The sequence below is a fragment of the Poromitra crassiceps genome, assembly GCF_964638095.1.
Source record: "Poromitra crassiceps genome assembly, chromosome: 5".
Taxonomy (NCBI): Eukaryota; Metazoa; Chordata; class Actinopteri; order Beryciformes; family Melamphaidae; genus Poromitra; species Poromitra crassiceps.
This window is the reverse complement of record NC_139642.1, coordinates 45,065,898-45,083,175: the sequence shown is the minus strand read 5'-3', so window position 1 is coordinate 45,083,175 and position 17,278 is coordinate 45,065,898. Positions and strand designations below refer to the sequence as shown.

The window sequence follows — 17,278 nt, the reverse complement described above, 5'->3', positions numbered from 1 at the left end:
TAGGTCTGGCAGCTGGCTGTTACATGGCTTTATGTCTGGCTGTTACATGGCTTTATGTCTGGCTGTTACATGGTTTTATGTCTGGCTGTTACATGGCTTTATGTCTGGCTGTTACATGGTTTTATGTCTGGCTGTTACATGGCTTTATGTCTGGCTGTTACATGGCTTTATGTCTGACTGTTACATGGCTTTATGCCTGGCTGTTACATGGCTTTATGTCTGACTGTTACATGGCTTTATGTCTGGCTGTTACATGGCTTTATGCCTGGCTGTTACATGGCTTTATGTCTGGCTGTTACATGGCTTTATGCCTGGCTGTTACATGGCTTCATGTCTGGCTGTTACATGGCTTTATGTCTGGCTGTTACATGGCTTCATGTCTGGCTGTTACATGGCTTTATGTCTGGCTGTTACATGGTTTTATGTCTGACTGTTACATGGTTTTATGTCTGGCTGTTACATGGCTTTATGCCTGGCTGTTACATGGCTTTATGCCTGGCTGTTACATGGCTTCATGTCTGGCTGTTACATGGCTTTATGTCTGACTGTTACATGGCTTTATGTCTGGCTGTTACATGGCTTTATGCCTGGCTGTTACATGGCTTCATGTCTGGCTGTTACATGGCTTTATGTCTGGCTGTTACATGGCTTCATGTCTGGCTGTTACATGGCTTTATGTCTGGCTGTTACATGGCTTTATGTCTGGCTGTTACATGGCTTTATGTCTGACTGTTACATGGCTTTATGTCTGGCTGTTACATGGCTTCATGTCTGGCTGTTACATGGCTTTATGTCTGGCTGTTACATGGCTTCATGTCTGGCTGTTACATGGCTTTATGTCTGGCTGTTACATGGCTTTATGCCTGGCTGTTACATGGCTTTATGTCTGACTGTTACATGGCTTTATGTCTGGCTGTTACATGGCTTTATGCCTGGCTGTTACATGGCTTCATGTCTGGCTGTTACATGGCTTTATGTCTGGCTGTTACATGGCTTTATGTCTGGCTGTTACATGGCTTTATGTCTGGCTGTTACATGGCTTTATGTCTGGCTGTTACATGGCTTTATGCCTGGCTGTTACATGGCTTTATGTCTGACTGTTACATGGCTTTATGCCTGGCTGTTACATGGCTTCATGTCTGGCTGTTACATGGCTTTATGTCTGGCTGTTACATGGTTTTAGGTCTGACTGTCTGTTACATGGTTTTAGGTCTGACTGTCTGTTACATGGTTTTATCTCTGGCTGTTACATGGTTTTAGGTCTGACTGTTACATGGTTTTAGGTCAGGCTATTACGTGCTTTGCGGTTTGGCTGTTACGTGGTTTTAGGTGAGGCTCTTATGTGCTTTTAGGTGTGGCTGTTATGTGGTTTTAGACCAGGCTGTTGTTACATGGTTTTAGGTCTGGCTGTTATGTGGTTTTAGGCTGTAACGTATGTGTCTGTCTGTCTGTCTCTCTGTCTGCCTGCCTGCATGTCTGCGTGTCTGTCTGTCTGTCCACAAAGCAATGCTGCCTTGTTACTGCCAGGGAATGAAATGAAATCTTCCCCTCCCCCGACAAAGACAGACCTATTTCTGTTGGGCTATTTACAATGCACTGGCTGGAAATCAATTAACCCCTAGATTATCCCTCTATTGCCTGTTCAAAGTCTCCACAGTAGCCCTTTCTCAACAGCCCTCAGGGGGGGGGGGAGAAAATCACTCCGTGATCAATATGGTTCACGAGTGTTAGCCAGGCACAAAGATTCCTGTGTCACACACATCACATGCTATTAGGACACCTAGCTGTGACCACAATACAATGTCTTTCCTTCCTATAATGCAGAGCCACAGCAACTATCAAGCCCTTCTTATGGCCCTGTGACCTCTCAAATGTTGAAAACACAAATCCTTATCTTCTTCTGATGTCCATGTCACCTCCCGTCCCACGCACAGCTGTGGGGGTGGGTGTTGTGCTGGATGGAGCCTGGAGGTGGACAGACTGCACCGGTAGGTTTTGATGATGAAACCGCCGAGAGATCCTCCGGTTCGCAGTCTCTCACAAACGATGACAAAAGAACCTCGGTCAGGCAGCCGGGAAACACAAGCCCTGGCATGAAGTTACATTTCCCTCTGTAATTGCAAGGTGTTTTGTTACAGAGATCCCTGTACTCATTGGATGTACGCTCATTATCAGTTTCATCTTTCTTCTTATGAGTTTTCATCTTCTGTAGCAACAGGGAAAGGGAGCATTATCTATTGACTGAGCCTGTTATATAGCAAAGGCCTAAACTACTTCAAATGGCACATTTGATACTCCAGTGTATCTCACTCACCCTCTCTCTCACATACGCATGCACGCATGCACACACACACACACACACACACACACACACACACACACACACACACACACACACACACACACACACACACACACCTATGCTCTTGATGGATGTCAATTTGAATAATTACTCAAATTAAAATTAAAATTAAAATGAACAAGGATTTTCATAATTGGATTGTTATCGTTTCGGAGTCATGTTACAGAAGGCATTGCAACTTTATCCATCACAGGGAATTTTCCAGCACGTCGTCAATAATCACTGTCTCACAGAGATGGACCTTCCTTGAGCTGTTTGCATTAAGTGCCCCCAAGTGGTTCAATGATGAACTGTGAGCTATACTGAGCTGAAAAACAAAACCTCTCTGATGAGAGAGCTGTCTGCTTTTCACATAAGGTTTTGCTGTCATCTGGTGGTGTGTCTCTATATTGTAAGTATCTTGTGTGTGGATTTCTGAGACTAGGGGGCAGATTTACGTCTTTTATGTATTCATGTATAACATTTAAGTCAGGATTCACTTCACTTTCACAAGCCATGACTCCAAAATATAAAAGCATCTACGTTTTGAACTATGATGAACTCAAGGACATCATATATATAACAAAATCAATCCATATTGTGACATAATATTGTCATGTTGAGCTCTCATTGGTCCTCCGCTGATGCCACTCTCTCTCTAGAGGACAGAGGACACTAGGCTGGCATAGTGTCCTCTAGAGAGAGAGAGTGGCGTCAGCGGAGGACCAAAATGCGAGACTCATTAGCCAATGAACAGCCAGGAATGGGTCTCGCGCTACTTTTGCATGCTAAAATAAAGCTGATAATGTACAATTTGATTCAAGGAAAAAAAAACGTTCAAAGGACAACACAAACTGTCCATTTTGCTGCAACTCGACAAGTGCTGCTTAATCCAGGACCTTACTTCCTGGAACTCTTGAGAGTAAAAAACTGGTCCATTGGAGTGAATGGAGATGTCGCAACTCTTCTTACACGGCTCTGGGCTGGCAGTATTGGCGTGTGTTATGTGTAAATCATTGTAGAATGTTTGTTCAGCGGACTGACCATGCGGACGTAGGCAGTATTAAATGTTGGACTCTGAAGACACATTGCTGACCAAAACCATGAACTGCCCATAAAGACTGTTTGACATTGAACTGAACCCAGTATGTTTATGTATGTAGCTGTTTGTCTGCGGACCATTTGGACAGTCCCTCTGCACGTTGGGGCATAGGCCCCACACAACAACAGTGCGAGCTGGTCACGCTGCTACTGGACCGAGCCTGCCAAGCAGAGGACCGCGCCAGAGACGGAGCTGGTGGGGCGACTCGACACCGAGAGACGGCGTGGTTCAACCTAGAGCGAGATACAAGCCAGAGCTACTTTAAGGTAAGGGCCTTTTTTTTATTTTTTTATTTTTTATTCTTTGGGCATTCATGCCTTTATTTAGATAGGACAGTAGGCAGACAGGAAAGGTGGGGAGAGAGAGAAGATGACACGTGGCAAAGGAACCTCGGGCCGGACCAGAACCCGCGTCGGGGTCAATATTAATGCTAACGACAGCCCACACACACGCTACTGTGACCTGTCCTCGGATTTTCTCTGCCGAACTCGGGGGAGTCTCAGCAGCCCAAACATCTATCTGTGAAATGTGTTATCAACTGTTATTGCTAACAATAGCTAACCAGGCTAGAGCTAACCCTGGCTGGTTTCCCGATTGTTTAAATGGAACGCCGACAACTCGGGTGTGACATCACTCAACCGTGAAATCCCAAGCTCCCAGTCTAAATGGAATGCAGATTATGTCTATATAGGCACTAGACTTATTATCGGCTAAATGCATAGTTTATGGTGGCTGACCTTTGATTGCGGTAAAGGAAGTTAAAGCTTAACTTTGAAGAATAGATGAGAGCCAAAGTACTGTATGATAGTATATCAGAGAACCATAGATCAAAGCCGCCACTCAATAACGATATCCATACATCTATAGGTTATCTATTGCTTCATTCCATTTAAACTGGGAGCTGGGGATTTCACAGTTCAAAGGTCATGAACTACATAACCTACTATTATGACCTGTCGTCGGATTTTTAACTGCCGAACTCGGGGAAGCCTCACCAGCCCAACTTCTATCTGTGTGGACATGCTGCTATAGTGTTTATATTCGCAAAATACCGTGAAATGCGGTGTTATCAACTGTTATTGCTAACAATGGCTAGCCAGGCTAGAGCTAACCCCTGGCTGGTTTCCCGATTGTTTAAATGGAACGCCAACAACTCGGGTGTGACGTCACTCAACCGGGAAATCCCAAGTTCCCAGTTTAAATGGAATGCAGCATATGTCTATATATAGGCACTAGAATTATTATTGGCTAAATGATAATCATCATTATCATCAGCATCATATCATCATCAGTATTCTCCGTTTAAATTTTTGTCCCCTATTTTTGTCTCACATTGGATGATGTCATTAGTGATGGTCACTTGAGCAATTGTGATGTCACTGATGATGTCACAATGTCTATGACATGCGAAGTTGAGCAATTGTGCACTGAGTAATGTCACTCGAGCACTCCATGATGTGATCAGTGATGGTCACTTGAGCAATTGTGATGTCATCAGTGAGTAAGTGGCTTCTGTCTGTCTGTTTCTCTACGATTTTTGTCCCACATTGGATGATGTCATCAGTGATGGTCACTTGAGTAATAGAGCTCAACAGTCATGTGACATTTCTTGCCCCAGAAGTGAGTTTCCCATTCATTTTCTCCATAGACATTCCAAAAAACCTTATATAACGAGTTTTAAGAATTTAAGAATTTAAAAATAGAAAATTTCGTTTTTTCCCCCAAAGTTATTTTTTATTTTTGCTCTAACTGAAATGTTTTATGCTCACTCACGATTCAGTAGGCCACGGGTTGGCTTGGTTCCACCCTTAAAACTTGTTAAAATGAATGGGAAACTCACTTCCGGGGCAAAAGTCACGTGACTGACTGTTCAGCTCTATTGTGATGTCACTGATGATGTCACAATGTCTATGACATGCGAAGTTCAGCAATTGTGCGCTGTGCATGCCAATAGAGCAGGCGAGGCCACGCAGCAGCCGAGCTGCGGGCGAGGCCGCGAAGTTGAGCAATTGTGTGCTGACTGATGTCACTTGAGCCCTCCATGAATGATGTGATCAGTGATGGACACTCGAGCAATTGTGATCACATCAGTGAGTGATGTCATCAGTGATGCGAAGTTGAGCAATTGTACGCTGCGTATGCCAATAGAGCAGGCGAGGCCACGCAGCAGCCGAGCTGCGGGCGGGGCTGTGCAATGTCCAAGCTGCATATGCGAGTCTTGCAGCGGGCGAGCTGTATGGCGGGCAAAGCCCAGCTAGCGACTAGGAATCGAGTGCGCGCCGCGTAGCTATATATATATATATATATATATATATAAAGAGAGAGAGAGGAACTACTCTGTGGCAGACCAAGTAAGTATAACACAGGAAAGGCATTATCAGCATCACTGTTCATGTTTATGTAAGAAAATGTCATGTAAGCATATTTGCAAATTTATATGACGCCATAACTGAACCTATGTCCTTTTGAATGAGAACACCCACATCTTTTGATCTGCAGGCAGTTTGGGTGTGTGTGTGTTTACATCTCTCTCTCTCACTCTCACTCACTCTCTCTCACACGGATACACACGCACACATGTGTGCTTGGCAACCGAAAGCAATGAAGGCCCTGGCCTGCAGGTGGCAGTGTGTGCAGGGTCGTAGCTGTAGTTGCCAAGAGGATTCCTGTCCCTCCCCACTTCCCTTTCCCGCCTACCCCCCTGGGCTGGAGGGGCCAGCTGTGGGGAATGAGAGCTGCGCTGTGTTTATGGAAAGAGTTAGAGCTGGCACTTTCTTCTCTCCAAGGAAGAGGGCGTCGTTGACAGAGTTTCTGTTTCATTTTGTTCTCTATTTAGCAGGACTTGTTGCTGTCACCGTCAACATTTTCGTCACAAAGAAATGCTAAATTGCAAAATTCAGAATATTTTTTAAAACTGCAACTGTGATTCATAGTGAACTTCTCTTTTTTTTCCTCGCACATAACAATAGGGTACTTATTTATTATTACTTACTTAGCCTGACATCAGATTTCAGCAGCTCTGTTTGTGATTTGTTTTCTTGAGTAAGATGAGACCGTCGTTGCCCCTCCTTGTTTTTTGGTGGATTTCTTAAGGCAGGCCACCGCCCACACCGCTCCCTCTCGGCCACTCCCACTTCTGCTCTCTGTCTCTCTCTCACACACACAGGCAGGCAGGCAGGCAGGCTGGCTGGAAGCAACAGGCTGGAAGCAGGGGGGCAGGGAAGACAAACAGAGTCACATTGGAATGAGCTGTTACAGGGATCCACCACGAGCCTTCCTATTCCTGCTCAGGAAGTCGAAAACGTAAGGAAAAGCTGCATCTGTTGGACAGCAGTTGAGTGGAAGGAGCTGTAAAACCGCAGGGGGAACAGACCCTCCCCTGCATACCTCTCGTTACAGACACACAAGCCTGGATCTGCCCGCAGGAGAACACAGAGTCCCATCACACATCAGCAGTCTGTGGAGAAAAACAAAGCAAGAAGAAGAGACGTCGTGGATAGAGACAAACTCAAACAGGGCAAAAGAAGAGGAACGGAAAACAAGGGCGAGCGCTGAAGAGGAAAAACGGGGGAGGAGAGGATGGAGGCCCTGCTTCCTGTGTTGAGGACTCACCCGGGCCTTTCGGTTCTGGTGTGCGCTCTGCTGTTCAGGGTGGTCCACCGGCTGCTGCAGAACCTGCCCGTACCCAAGGTGGTGCAACAAGACGACTTCCGTGCCTGGAAGTGGAGGAACCTCTCCATCTCCCTGGTTCACTCCCTGCTCACTGGGACGTGGGCCCTGACCTGGTGAGTCTTGCACACTGGGACACCATTGTTCATTCAGTGAGTGGGTCCACCACATGATGTGTTGTGCAGGCCGGGGAGGGCGTGTGGAGCAGTGACAGTCTGTGGCAACAAGAGAAGAAGAGCGTGTTCGGACAGGGCGAGGGATGTGGGGGTAGACAGTACACAATGGCATTTATTTTAAGTGGGGAGGAAAAATACCACTGGAGGCTATGTCCCACACAAAGCTCTGGTCAGAAGTTACTTGTTGTTTTGTGATTTATTTAGACACAGAAAGAAAAGAAAAACTACCAGTTGTGGTTGTAGTAAACCTCACTTTCGGGGTTTATCCAGAGCAATCTCTGAGAGTCAAACAAGAATCTGGAAAGAGTAACAGGAAAAACCTGCTAGCTGCTAGCTGTGTGAAAGTATCATGACAAACTATTGTCACAGGGCGGAGACAACGCTGCTGCTGAGTCATCTTTCACGTTTTGAGGACAGTGAAATAAAGTTAAACTTGAGCTGGCAGTGAGACATTCTTTTTGTAGCCGTAGTTGAAGTGTTACTTTTCAGATTCTTACTGCACTAAAGCTATGAGCGATGATTGAAAACTGGTGGTTTAGGTTCATTACTGGATTTAAAGACGTTGTTTTGCTTCCATGGTTCCATAATCACTAAGATAACAAGATAACATGTACAATAGTTGGTGTGCTTCTTTCCATATCATGAAAGCACTAGGTTATTTATTAACACTCATCCATGTATGGCCTATTTATACAGGGTGGGAACACAGAGCAAGGTGTGCCCTTTTTACCAGACAACAAGAAAAAAGTGACATGTAACACTAATTAATCAATAGTATAGCCATAGTATACTGGTAATACAAGTAGTCAATATGCTTTGATCAATAATGAAAATAATAAAATACAAAGATAGTAACAAAACAAAGTAATAACAGATTAATGACACTAGTACTACTGCTACAAGGATAGACATCTACAGTATCGCTAAAGGGTTAGGGTTAGTAGTAGTAGTTTCAAAATCCATAATACCTGATATTGTCTCTGCTTAGTCAGGCTTTTCTCTCCAGGAGTGAGCCCATGTGATGTGTGTTGTGTGATGGGAATACAGACCCCTCTATTGATAACATGTGTCCCTCTCCAGTGTGTTTGTTTGGCCGGAGACGCTGCGCAACATCCACTCTTACTACACCCCTCTGTCCTACCTGCTCGTCTGCATCTCATCAGGTCAGTAAAGAAGTGACAAAGAATGATACTCCAGGAAAACCATTGAAACAACTTAAAGAGCATGGTGCAGGTTGGAGACCACATTGCATTAATATGTGGGAGGTAATATATAGTAATGGGATTTCAAAAAATAATAAATAAATAAAATGCTACTACTACTAATGGGAATAAGAATAACAACACATAGCTGGATCTAGACTGTTTTTGTAAAGCAGCTGCCCACTGTTCCTGAAAGGGAACTGTACACCTGTGATGTCAGGACCAGCAGAACGTCCAGCAACAAGTGATGTCGGGTATTGAACGCTAATGTGAATTTGTAAATGCAACATTTTGTTTTAGCATTTTGCATCTGTTGAACATTGATATTAATGACACCAAGCTTGTCAAAGGCAAAACTGTAAAAAAGTAAAACGGTCTGCCTAAGTGCCGTGGATAGTGTGCAAGCACAGTTGAGGTCGACCAGTCTGCAATCTGATGGGTTAGAAAAAGCTTGATCCCAGAGTTTTTTTTTAAGGAATAGGCCAGCTTTTTGGGAGTTTAGGCCATTTGCCATATTGTCTATATTAAAACTAGAGTGTGTACATGGCTTTTTTTTCAATCTGTGTGCAGTACAAACTGTGGTAGAGCCCCCCACTGCTAATAGCTTAGCGCTACAATGGCAGTCAATGGGATATTGCTGCACACAGCGCATGCGCCAAACGAGGACGTAACTTTGGCTATACACTTCTGTTAGTTCGGTTACTCTTTGTTTTGTTCTCGGTGTGGATTTACTACAAAAATGGCCGTTTGACGTAACTTTGGATTATTATTTCATCACGTGGTGCAGTGTACAAGTGGTGTACATGAGGTGGTGTACACGAGTCACAACATGTACATGTGAGTGTTTATGGTGCTGTTTGAATGTGCATTTTGGGCGACTAAAGTGAAGTAGGCTAATATCCCATTGACTGCCATTGTAGCGCTAAGTTATTAGCAGTGAGGGGCTCTACTACAGTTTGCACTGCATGCAGATTGAAAATAAAGCCATGTACTGTATGTTCTAGCTTTAATATAGACAATATGGCAAATGGCCTAAACTCCCAAAAAGTTGGCCTATCCCTTTTATGCACAATAGGGGAATTCTTAATGTTTACTAGAGCAGAAAATCTCTATAGAGAGACACACCTTCCAGTCGCTGCTTTCCAGAGACAACAGAGACCCGCCCATCTCACCTGATCTGCAGAATAGGGCAATGGGCGTCACTTCCAAATCACCATGGGCACCACAGCTAGTTCTCTCAAGACTGGGGGGTCTGCTCTGGCTCCTGGGCTAGCTGGAGGTGTCAGGTGTTAGTACCAAGCACCTCACATGCATCTGTGTGTCACCATGAAGACGCAAATCTGTGGAGATCTACCCTGACAACCACAAACAACTGTTAGCTCCACTGAGGCAGACCTCACATATTGGAAGTCATGCTGTTTAACATAGTGACTGGTTATCAGTCTAGCTATTCACAGCATGCTAGCCATCCAGAGGCACAAACAGATTCTTAGTCACTTGAATACCTCTAGCTTAATGAGGCCTAAGCACTATGCCAACCATGGTTATATTGTGAACGGTTTGGTTGGCATCTTCTAAAAATAATATGAGGAGAGAGGAGTTTAACCCCACTCTCACTGGTTGGTGAGATCAGTGTCATAACTGCTGTCTGCTGATGTGTTACAGTGTTACATTGCAACACTGCTTTTGAAGTGTGAGCTCAGTGAAGCATTAATAATTAAAGGTTAATAGCGGAATATTGCAGTCTATGTCAACGTAATCATTGATGCCTCAGCAAAGTTGATGCCAACAGTTCAAGGTCCCCAGCTCCATGTTGTGAGTTGTCAGTGATGGTGTGTGATTCAGTAAGTAGCATAAACAAAATAAGTGGTAACACTTCATTTGGATAGTCCAATATTGACACTCAACAGGTGACAAAAAGATGTTCAACAAACCCGTGATCCATGTACTGACACAGTATTGACACAGTATTTTTCATGTGAAAATGTGAATGTTGTGTTTTCACAAGTGAAACAATATTGTCAAATAAATGGGAGAAAATGTCAAATGTGGAACGAAGGTTTTCTGAAGTAAAAGTGTGACGACGTGAGGTCAGTGCAACTAAAAAAGGAATTCACATATGAGAACCAATGTGTGTGTGTGAATTCACATGTGGGTTTTCACATGAAGAAATTAACGTGAACTGCTCATTTCATTCCACTGTGAACTTAGTTCAAAATTCGAAAGTGTGAACTATGAACATGAACTTCATTTTAAGCTGTGTGAACTAAATGTTGAGCTAGCCCCCTTATGTGAACTTGCAGTTGAGTGGCAGCAGCCCGGGTCCTGCTTAACTAGGCTTACCTAGTCTTGTTTTCTAATGGAAGTGCCATTTGGCCTGGCAGTTTGTTTGATCTCTACAGACAACCATAACCCAGACCTTAACATAACATTAACAAGATTATACAAGACATTCAACATCTATATACTACTTTTCACACTGTTGTGTCACAGTAGACTTCTTAGTGACACGTTTTATATAGTCTGTGTCCTGTGTATGAGCATTGAATTAACCAAATAACTTGTGACCAAAGAGGCTTATCAAATTTGACTACTGGTCTGAACTGATCAACGGTCACCCTATACAGCACACATGCCAGTTGAGTATGTCATTTATTTTGTATCTTTCCTCACAGGATACTTTGTGCAAGATGCAGGGGACATTATCCTGACTGGACATGCAAAAGGATCATGGGAATTCTTGCTCCATCACGCTCTGGTATGACAGCCTGCCTGTGGCCATATTTTCTTCTCAGTTCTGTCATCGATGCATTCCTGGTTCAGATAACCCTTCACAACTCAGCCACTTAACCCTTGAGCTACATGAGAGAGAGATAGAGAAGAGAGAGAGAGAGAGAGAGAGAGAGAGAGAGAGAGAGAGAGAGAGAGAGAGAGAGAGAGAGAGAGAGAGAGAGAGAGAGAGAGAGAGAGAGAGAGAGAGAGAGAGAGAGAGAGAGAGAGAGAGAGAGAGAGAGCTTTACTGCACTGCTAGTGTACGCAACTCGACCGACATACTTGCATCATCTATGTCAGAAAGAATGTGTCTATTCTGCAATTTACTGAAGTAAGATTTTGAGAATGCATGACAGGATCTACTACAGTACAGTCATCTTTAAAGCTTTGTATCTTTTATCTGACAGCATGGTTAGTAACCCACTCATATCTCTGTGTCGTCAGGTGATCTGGTGTTTCCTGTATGCCCTCTACACCCAGCTGTATGTAGCCGGCGCTGTGATCGCTCTCTTTGTGGAGGTGAACAGTGTCACCCTTCACCTCAGGCTCATGCTGAAGCTGGCATGCGCTCAGTCTTCTCCCATGTACCAGATCAACAGGCTGCTCAACCTCTTCACCTACATCGCGTTCCGCCTGAGTGCCCAGTTCTACCTCACCTGGTACATCTTCCAAAATTACTCCTGGCTGGACCACGGCACTTACTTCCTTGCCACCATGATGGCGATGAATATTATGATCCTGATTTATTTCTACCGCCTACTACGCGCTGACTTCCTGCCCCGGAAAAAGGGCTACGAGGACCAGAATGGGACGCACAATAACAACTCCAAAAAGTTCCTCACTGATTGATTGTGACTGGACAATGATCCACTGTACATATATTCTTTAGGAGTATTTACCTTTTGTCCTTTTAAACCATTACTGACACCATTCCTTATGCCAACAAGTTGCCTTGTTGCACGATGTTGCTCTGCCAAAGATCAAACCTCCCTGGTTCACAACAACTGATGATGGAACATGGTGCAGCGTTCAGATGCGGCGTTTCAGAGATGTCGGAAATTCCAACTTCGAGGACAAATGCAATGGACCAGCCCTTTAAATCGGACTTCCAGGTAGGAAACTCAAGACATGATTCCTCAATGCTGAGTTTTCCCAAGATGCAGTTATCTGACGTCACATCGACATCCATCGAATCCTCAAATTACACCGAAGATTTTCAGTATCACATGACCTTAAATCCATCAAAACCTGTGTGATAATACTTATAGTTTGACTTAAAATTAGAAATGTAACATTGTATTTACAGTTGCTAACATTCTTTGCTAAATCTCACTCCTATAATAAGGCGGCCGGCGGCCAACAGTTGAGACCGCGAGGGCAAATCAACGAGGCACGGTAGAAATGAGCGCTGCCAGTTGGGCAGGCGCGGCGTGCGAGGGATACTAGAAAGGAGCGCACGAAGAGCGCGATATTTCTAGTATATAATTGGCATAACATTAGCTTTTGCATGGGGAACAGTGTTTTATATAGGGAAAATGTAATCCATTGTTCTCTCCTGGTCGTAAGTACAACCTAACAGTAGTGGATGACATTTAAGTGAACGCAGCAAGAGATGGAGACATGTCCTCTCTCTGTATGATACCCACTGTGGCTGAAGAGAAACCGGACGAAGACTTTACTGGTACTTAAAGAATAATTTTGCCGCTGTAAATATGATGATTTATTAAAACTAAGATCACCTATGTAGTAGAAATTTAAATTGGAGCCCTATGACCAGAGAAAACCGAGAAAACAGATGTCGTTTTCCCCATATTGCTCTAAGGAGGAATCCTACAACAACCAGAATGCATTGTGTGCGTCTGACGGTGTGTTCATGGACAGTGTAGCACCAAAGACAAAGTTAGCTGAGACAAAGCAGCATTATTTCTTTCCTGAGGCTAATGCCATTTACGAACCGTTTTTCCTCATCAAGTCTGGATAAATTGCACCTGTTTTCAAAGGATCCTAAAACAAACCAGCACGCTGCACTCACTTACATTATGGATCAACTTAGTGAGTGCTGAACGGCTGGCTGGATGTAGCCGCAAGCCACAGTGAACGTTTAGTTGCTGCTCACTGTTTTTCTGTATTCAGAGTTGGCAAAGTCCATTATTCTGCCATTAAACAAAGTAAGGTTCACCAAAGCACCGTGAGCTTTGTTGCAGCACGGAGTCCCCATGAGGATCATAACCGGGAAACGGCGGTCATGGTTCAGCAGAGCTGGTTGGCTGAGGAGCGTCTCTCTCGGCTGACGCTGTAGCTCCAGTGGTAGCACGTTAGCTTAGCTGTGGCTGAAACATCGCTCCGGTCCGGTGGTCGCTTCCTATTGCACACTGTTGTGTCTGATTCAACAGCGCGATATTCGGCCTCGTATCATAAAACTAGTTTTCGGACTTCCAAATATAGTGATATTTTAACGTATTTAGTAGTATGATTTTTTTGTGTCTGCCTTTCCCTGTTGCGTGCGTTGCGTAGCATGGGACGGTTTGGGAGTGTTTTGGGAGACCCACATTTTACTGTCCTTGAAGTCACCACTACAGAAAATGTGGAAATGTTTGTATAGTCTCAGGCCAATCTCCAACCTCTTTTGCATCACCTATCAGAGTTTTTTTTTTTTTTGCCAAATGAAGGGGAGCTCTGAGTGCAGGCAACATCAAGAGAAGTTACACATTGTTAATTTGCATAATATACTATCCACATTGTATGGAAGGATACATTGCTGGCTGAAAATGAACAAAGTGGCCCTTTGACATGCGGTGTTGGGGAACATTAAGCTAACACAACACAGGACAGTTTCACACTTGCTCTCATATTACATTTTGCATTGGAAGCTGTTCTTCTTTGTCACACCCATAACTGAAGCTGAGCTGGATCATGTGGCTCCACTTGGCATCTAATAGTTTATGTGGTCAGACCAGGGAGTGGAGCCTGACAATCCTTTCATAACTAGCAGGCAACAACACAATCAATATACAGTATCTGATATTGTAGCAACAGTCATACTTGATATGGAGTAATTGAAGAGATTTGTTCAAAACTGAGATATCCACCTCTTGAAATGATGCTGCTTTTTAAAAGACCGTATGGTGCCTCATTTGTTTGGTTAATTTTTACAGAATGGTTCCCCTATATTTTTAAGATAAAAAAAAAGTTGCTCTTAGCTGCTTTAAATGACAAGGTGAATATAAATTATGTTTTTTTTTCTCTCTTCCTTTTAGATACATAGGCATTTTGGAAATAATTGAATTGTGCATTCTTTCTGATACATTTCAAATGACAAATCATGTACAAAGCTGACCGTACATTCCAACCTTCATCTAACCGCTCCATAAATCACAGGTACTGACAGTTTCATTTAAAAAATAACAATCAGTCCATTTCATTTAAGCTATTATTATTTCTATTTCAACAAAGGGGAAATCTAAACGGACATGGACAGAGTATAACAGAGACACAGTGCTACCAGTGTGTCTGGTAGCTTGTGCTAGTGCCTTTTCCACAGTGCCTTTTGAAAATAAGAACATACTAGATCAGTGATATACAGTAGGCCTATGGCCTTGTAAGATGTGAGCAAACTTATATTTTTCTTTTTGAGAGAGAAATTGAAATTTGTTTGATCATGAACACAATAATGTTTGATATCTTGTCTTGAAGTTTGAAGTTGTGGTTTGAAGTTCAGTTTTGTTTTGTTTTGTTTTGTTTTTTCAGGAGCCTTAATTTTGAATTGTTGAGTGACCGTGAATAAAGAAATATTAAAAATCAATGTTTGTGTGAATTTGTAGATTTATTTTATTTTTTGCAATGTGTAGGCTGTACATGTATTGTGATTTATTTATAAGTATAAGTTTGTTTGTTTATTTAGAAGTATTATATAGTATAGTATTTTTTATCAAATATATATCCAGCGAAGGGTCTGCTAAGTGTTTATGCTGCTTTTTTTATTTTTGTTTTGTTTTACATCAATACAGTTACTCACATTCACACCTAGGATTTCCCATTGAAACTACAGTATTTTTTGTTTCCACAGCTGAGCAGCTCTGAAATTGGGGTTGAAATGCCTTGCTCAAGGGTAACAGGAAGAAGAGTAGCTAGTTGCTGAGCAAGGGGAGAGTTAATGCAAAGCCTACAATATCTAAGATCAGTCAATTCAAAACCTGTTCTTTGCACACACACACACACCACGATTGTGGTTGCACCTTTGGCTTTCAGCATAGTTCGGGGAAGTCTTATGGCGCCCTCTCTGGTCTAATATACATTTAATAGAAGAACAGAACAAACAAGCCTCCTGACAGTGTCCTGTAATAAAAAACAGTCAAAGTAGGAGTAAAAAGAAAGAAGGAAAAATAAATGAGAAACCACTAATTACGGTATAATGATGGGGTATAAATAAAATAATGGTGTAATGCAGGGTAACAATTTTGTAATTATGATAGATTTATGAAGTAATTGTGTTGTAACTGTTTTTGCATTACTGCATACTTAAGAAATAATTACAGGTACAACAACATAATTATGGGGGGGGGGGGTAAACAAACGTTGGGTTCATACAGACTTCTTGGATATGGACAGAGGAGACCTTTCTCCCACAGAGAATGAGTCTCCTCTCATGACAGAAGACACATGTTAGGTCATGCTGGAGCAGCCATCCACCCAGGCTCAGTCCAACCTGCCCCACCTTGTTGAGGCTCCAGTGACGGATGACTTCAAAATAATTGAGAGATTGAGGCTGCTTCAGCGCACCCCCCCCCCCCTTTAGTTTTGATGATGACTACCTGGAGAAAGTTGGAAAGAGATACCACTATGCTCCCTCATGTGACTCATCTGGATTTGTGGCTGACTGCTGCTCACCCTGTGGATCCACTCTGGGCTGCCTGGATGAGTGGGAGCCACTGGTAAAATCCCACTTTGGAGAAGGATGGATTTGGTGAGGAGCTGCTCACTTCATCACATCTCTCTAGATTTGCAGTAAGGCTGCTCCACACAATATGGGCTCTGGACTCTGGACCAGCATGGAAACCACTAGTCAGCACTGTTTCTCACCTGATGCAGTTAGGGTGACCAGATTCCAGCAAACCAAAACTGGGACAAAGACTGTTTGTGTGGGACAATGTGGGACACGTTACCAATGCTAAGTAGGGCTGCAACTAACGATTGTTTTCATTATCAATTAATCTGTTGATTATTTTTGATTATTTCAATTTAGACTAATCGATTAATCGTTTGGTCTATCAAAGGTCATAAAATGGTGATAATCCCCCAAAGCCCAAGATGACATCCTCAAATGTCTTATCTTATCCTGACCAACATTCCACAACCCAAAGATAATTATCTCTCTCTCTCTCTCTCTCTCTCTCTCTCTCTCTCTCTCTCTCTCTCTCTCTCTCTCTCTCTCTCTCTCTCTCTCTCAATTCAATTCAATTCAAAGGGCTTTATTGGCATGATAAGGTGCATCTTACATTGCCAAAGCATACATTAGCAACACTTAGCAGTTACAAAGAATCAAAAACAGAAAACAAGACATTTTGTTACCCAGTATTGACTTTCGAAAACTAGAGCCAATGAAAATGTGGGACATCATCTCAATTTGTGGGACATGGGAAAAGGCATGGAAATGCTGTGCAGTCCTTCAGAAAGTGGGAAATCTGGTCACCCTAGATGCAGTTCCTCTCAGTCCTCCTGGATTAAGGTCTTCTCTCTCTTTTTTTATAATAATAATTATATAATATATAATTTACTGGGTGACAATACTGGTGAAATACCACTAGAGGGCATGTTGTCACATAGACAATGATGCTGTGTTTGTGCACACAATTCCATTTCCTCGGAAGTATATTATATAGGCTAATAGTAAAATTAAAAGGATACTCTTGTATTAAAACCAACATGCTTCATCTCAGAAATCAACACCTATAGTATGACTTTACATTCATGCATGTATGTATCTATGTTTGGACAGTTTGCCGAGGTCATATAGGGG

The 17,278-nt window shown here is 43.0% G+C and overlaps 1 protein-coding gene across 1 annotated transcript; it reads left to right on the top strand.

The window, feature by feature from the left end:
- Positions 1 to 6,527: 6,527 nt before the first annotated feature.
- On the top strand, positions 6,528 to 15,064 carry tlcd1 (TLC domain containing 1). The gene is made up of 4 exons (XM_083637278.1): positions 6,528 to 7,228; positions 8,369 to 8,451; positions 11,166 to 11,248; positions 11,707 to 15,064. The coding sequence occupies exons 1-4, from the start codon at positions 7,023 to 7,025 to the stop codon at positions 12,109 to 12,111; spliced, it is 777 nt and encodes a 258-aa protein (XP_083493404.1). The 5' UTR covers positions 6,528 to 7,022; the 3' UTR covers positions 12,112 to 15,064.
- The last annotated feature ends 2,214 nt before the right edge of the window (positions 15,065 to 17,278 follow it).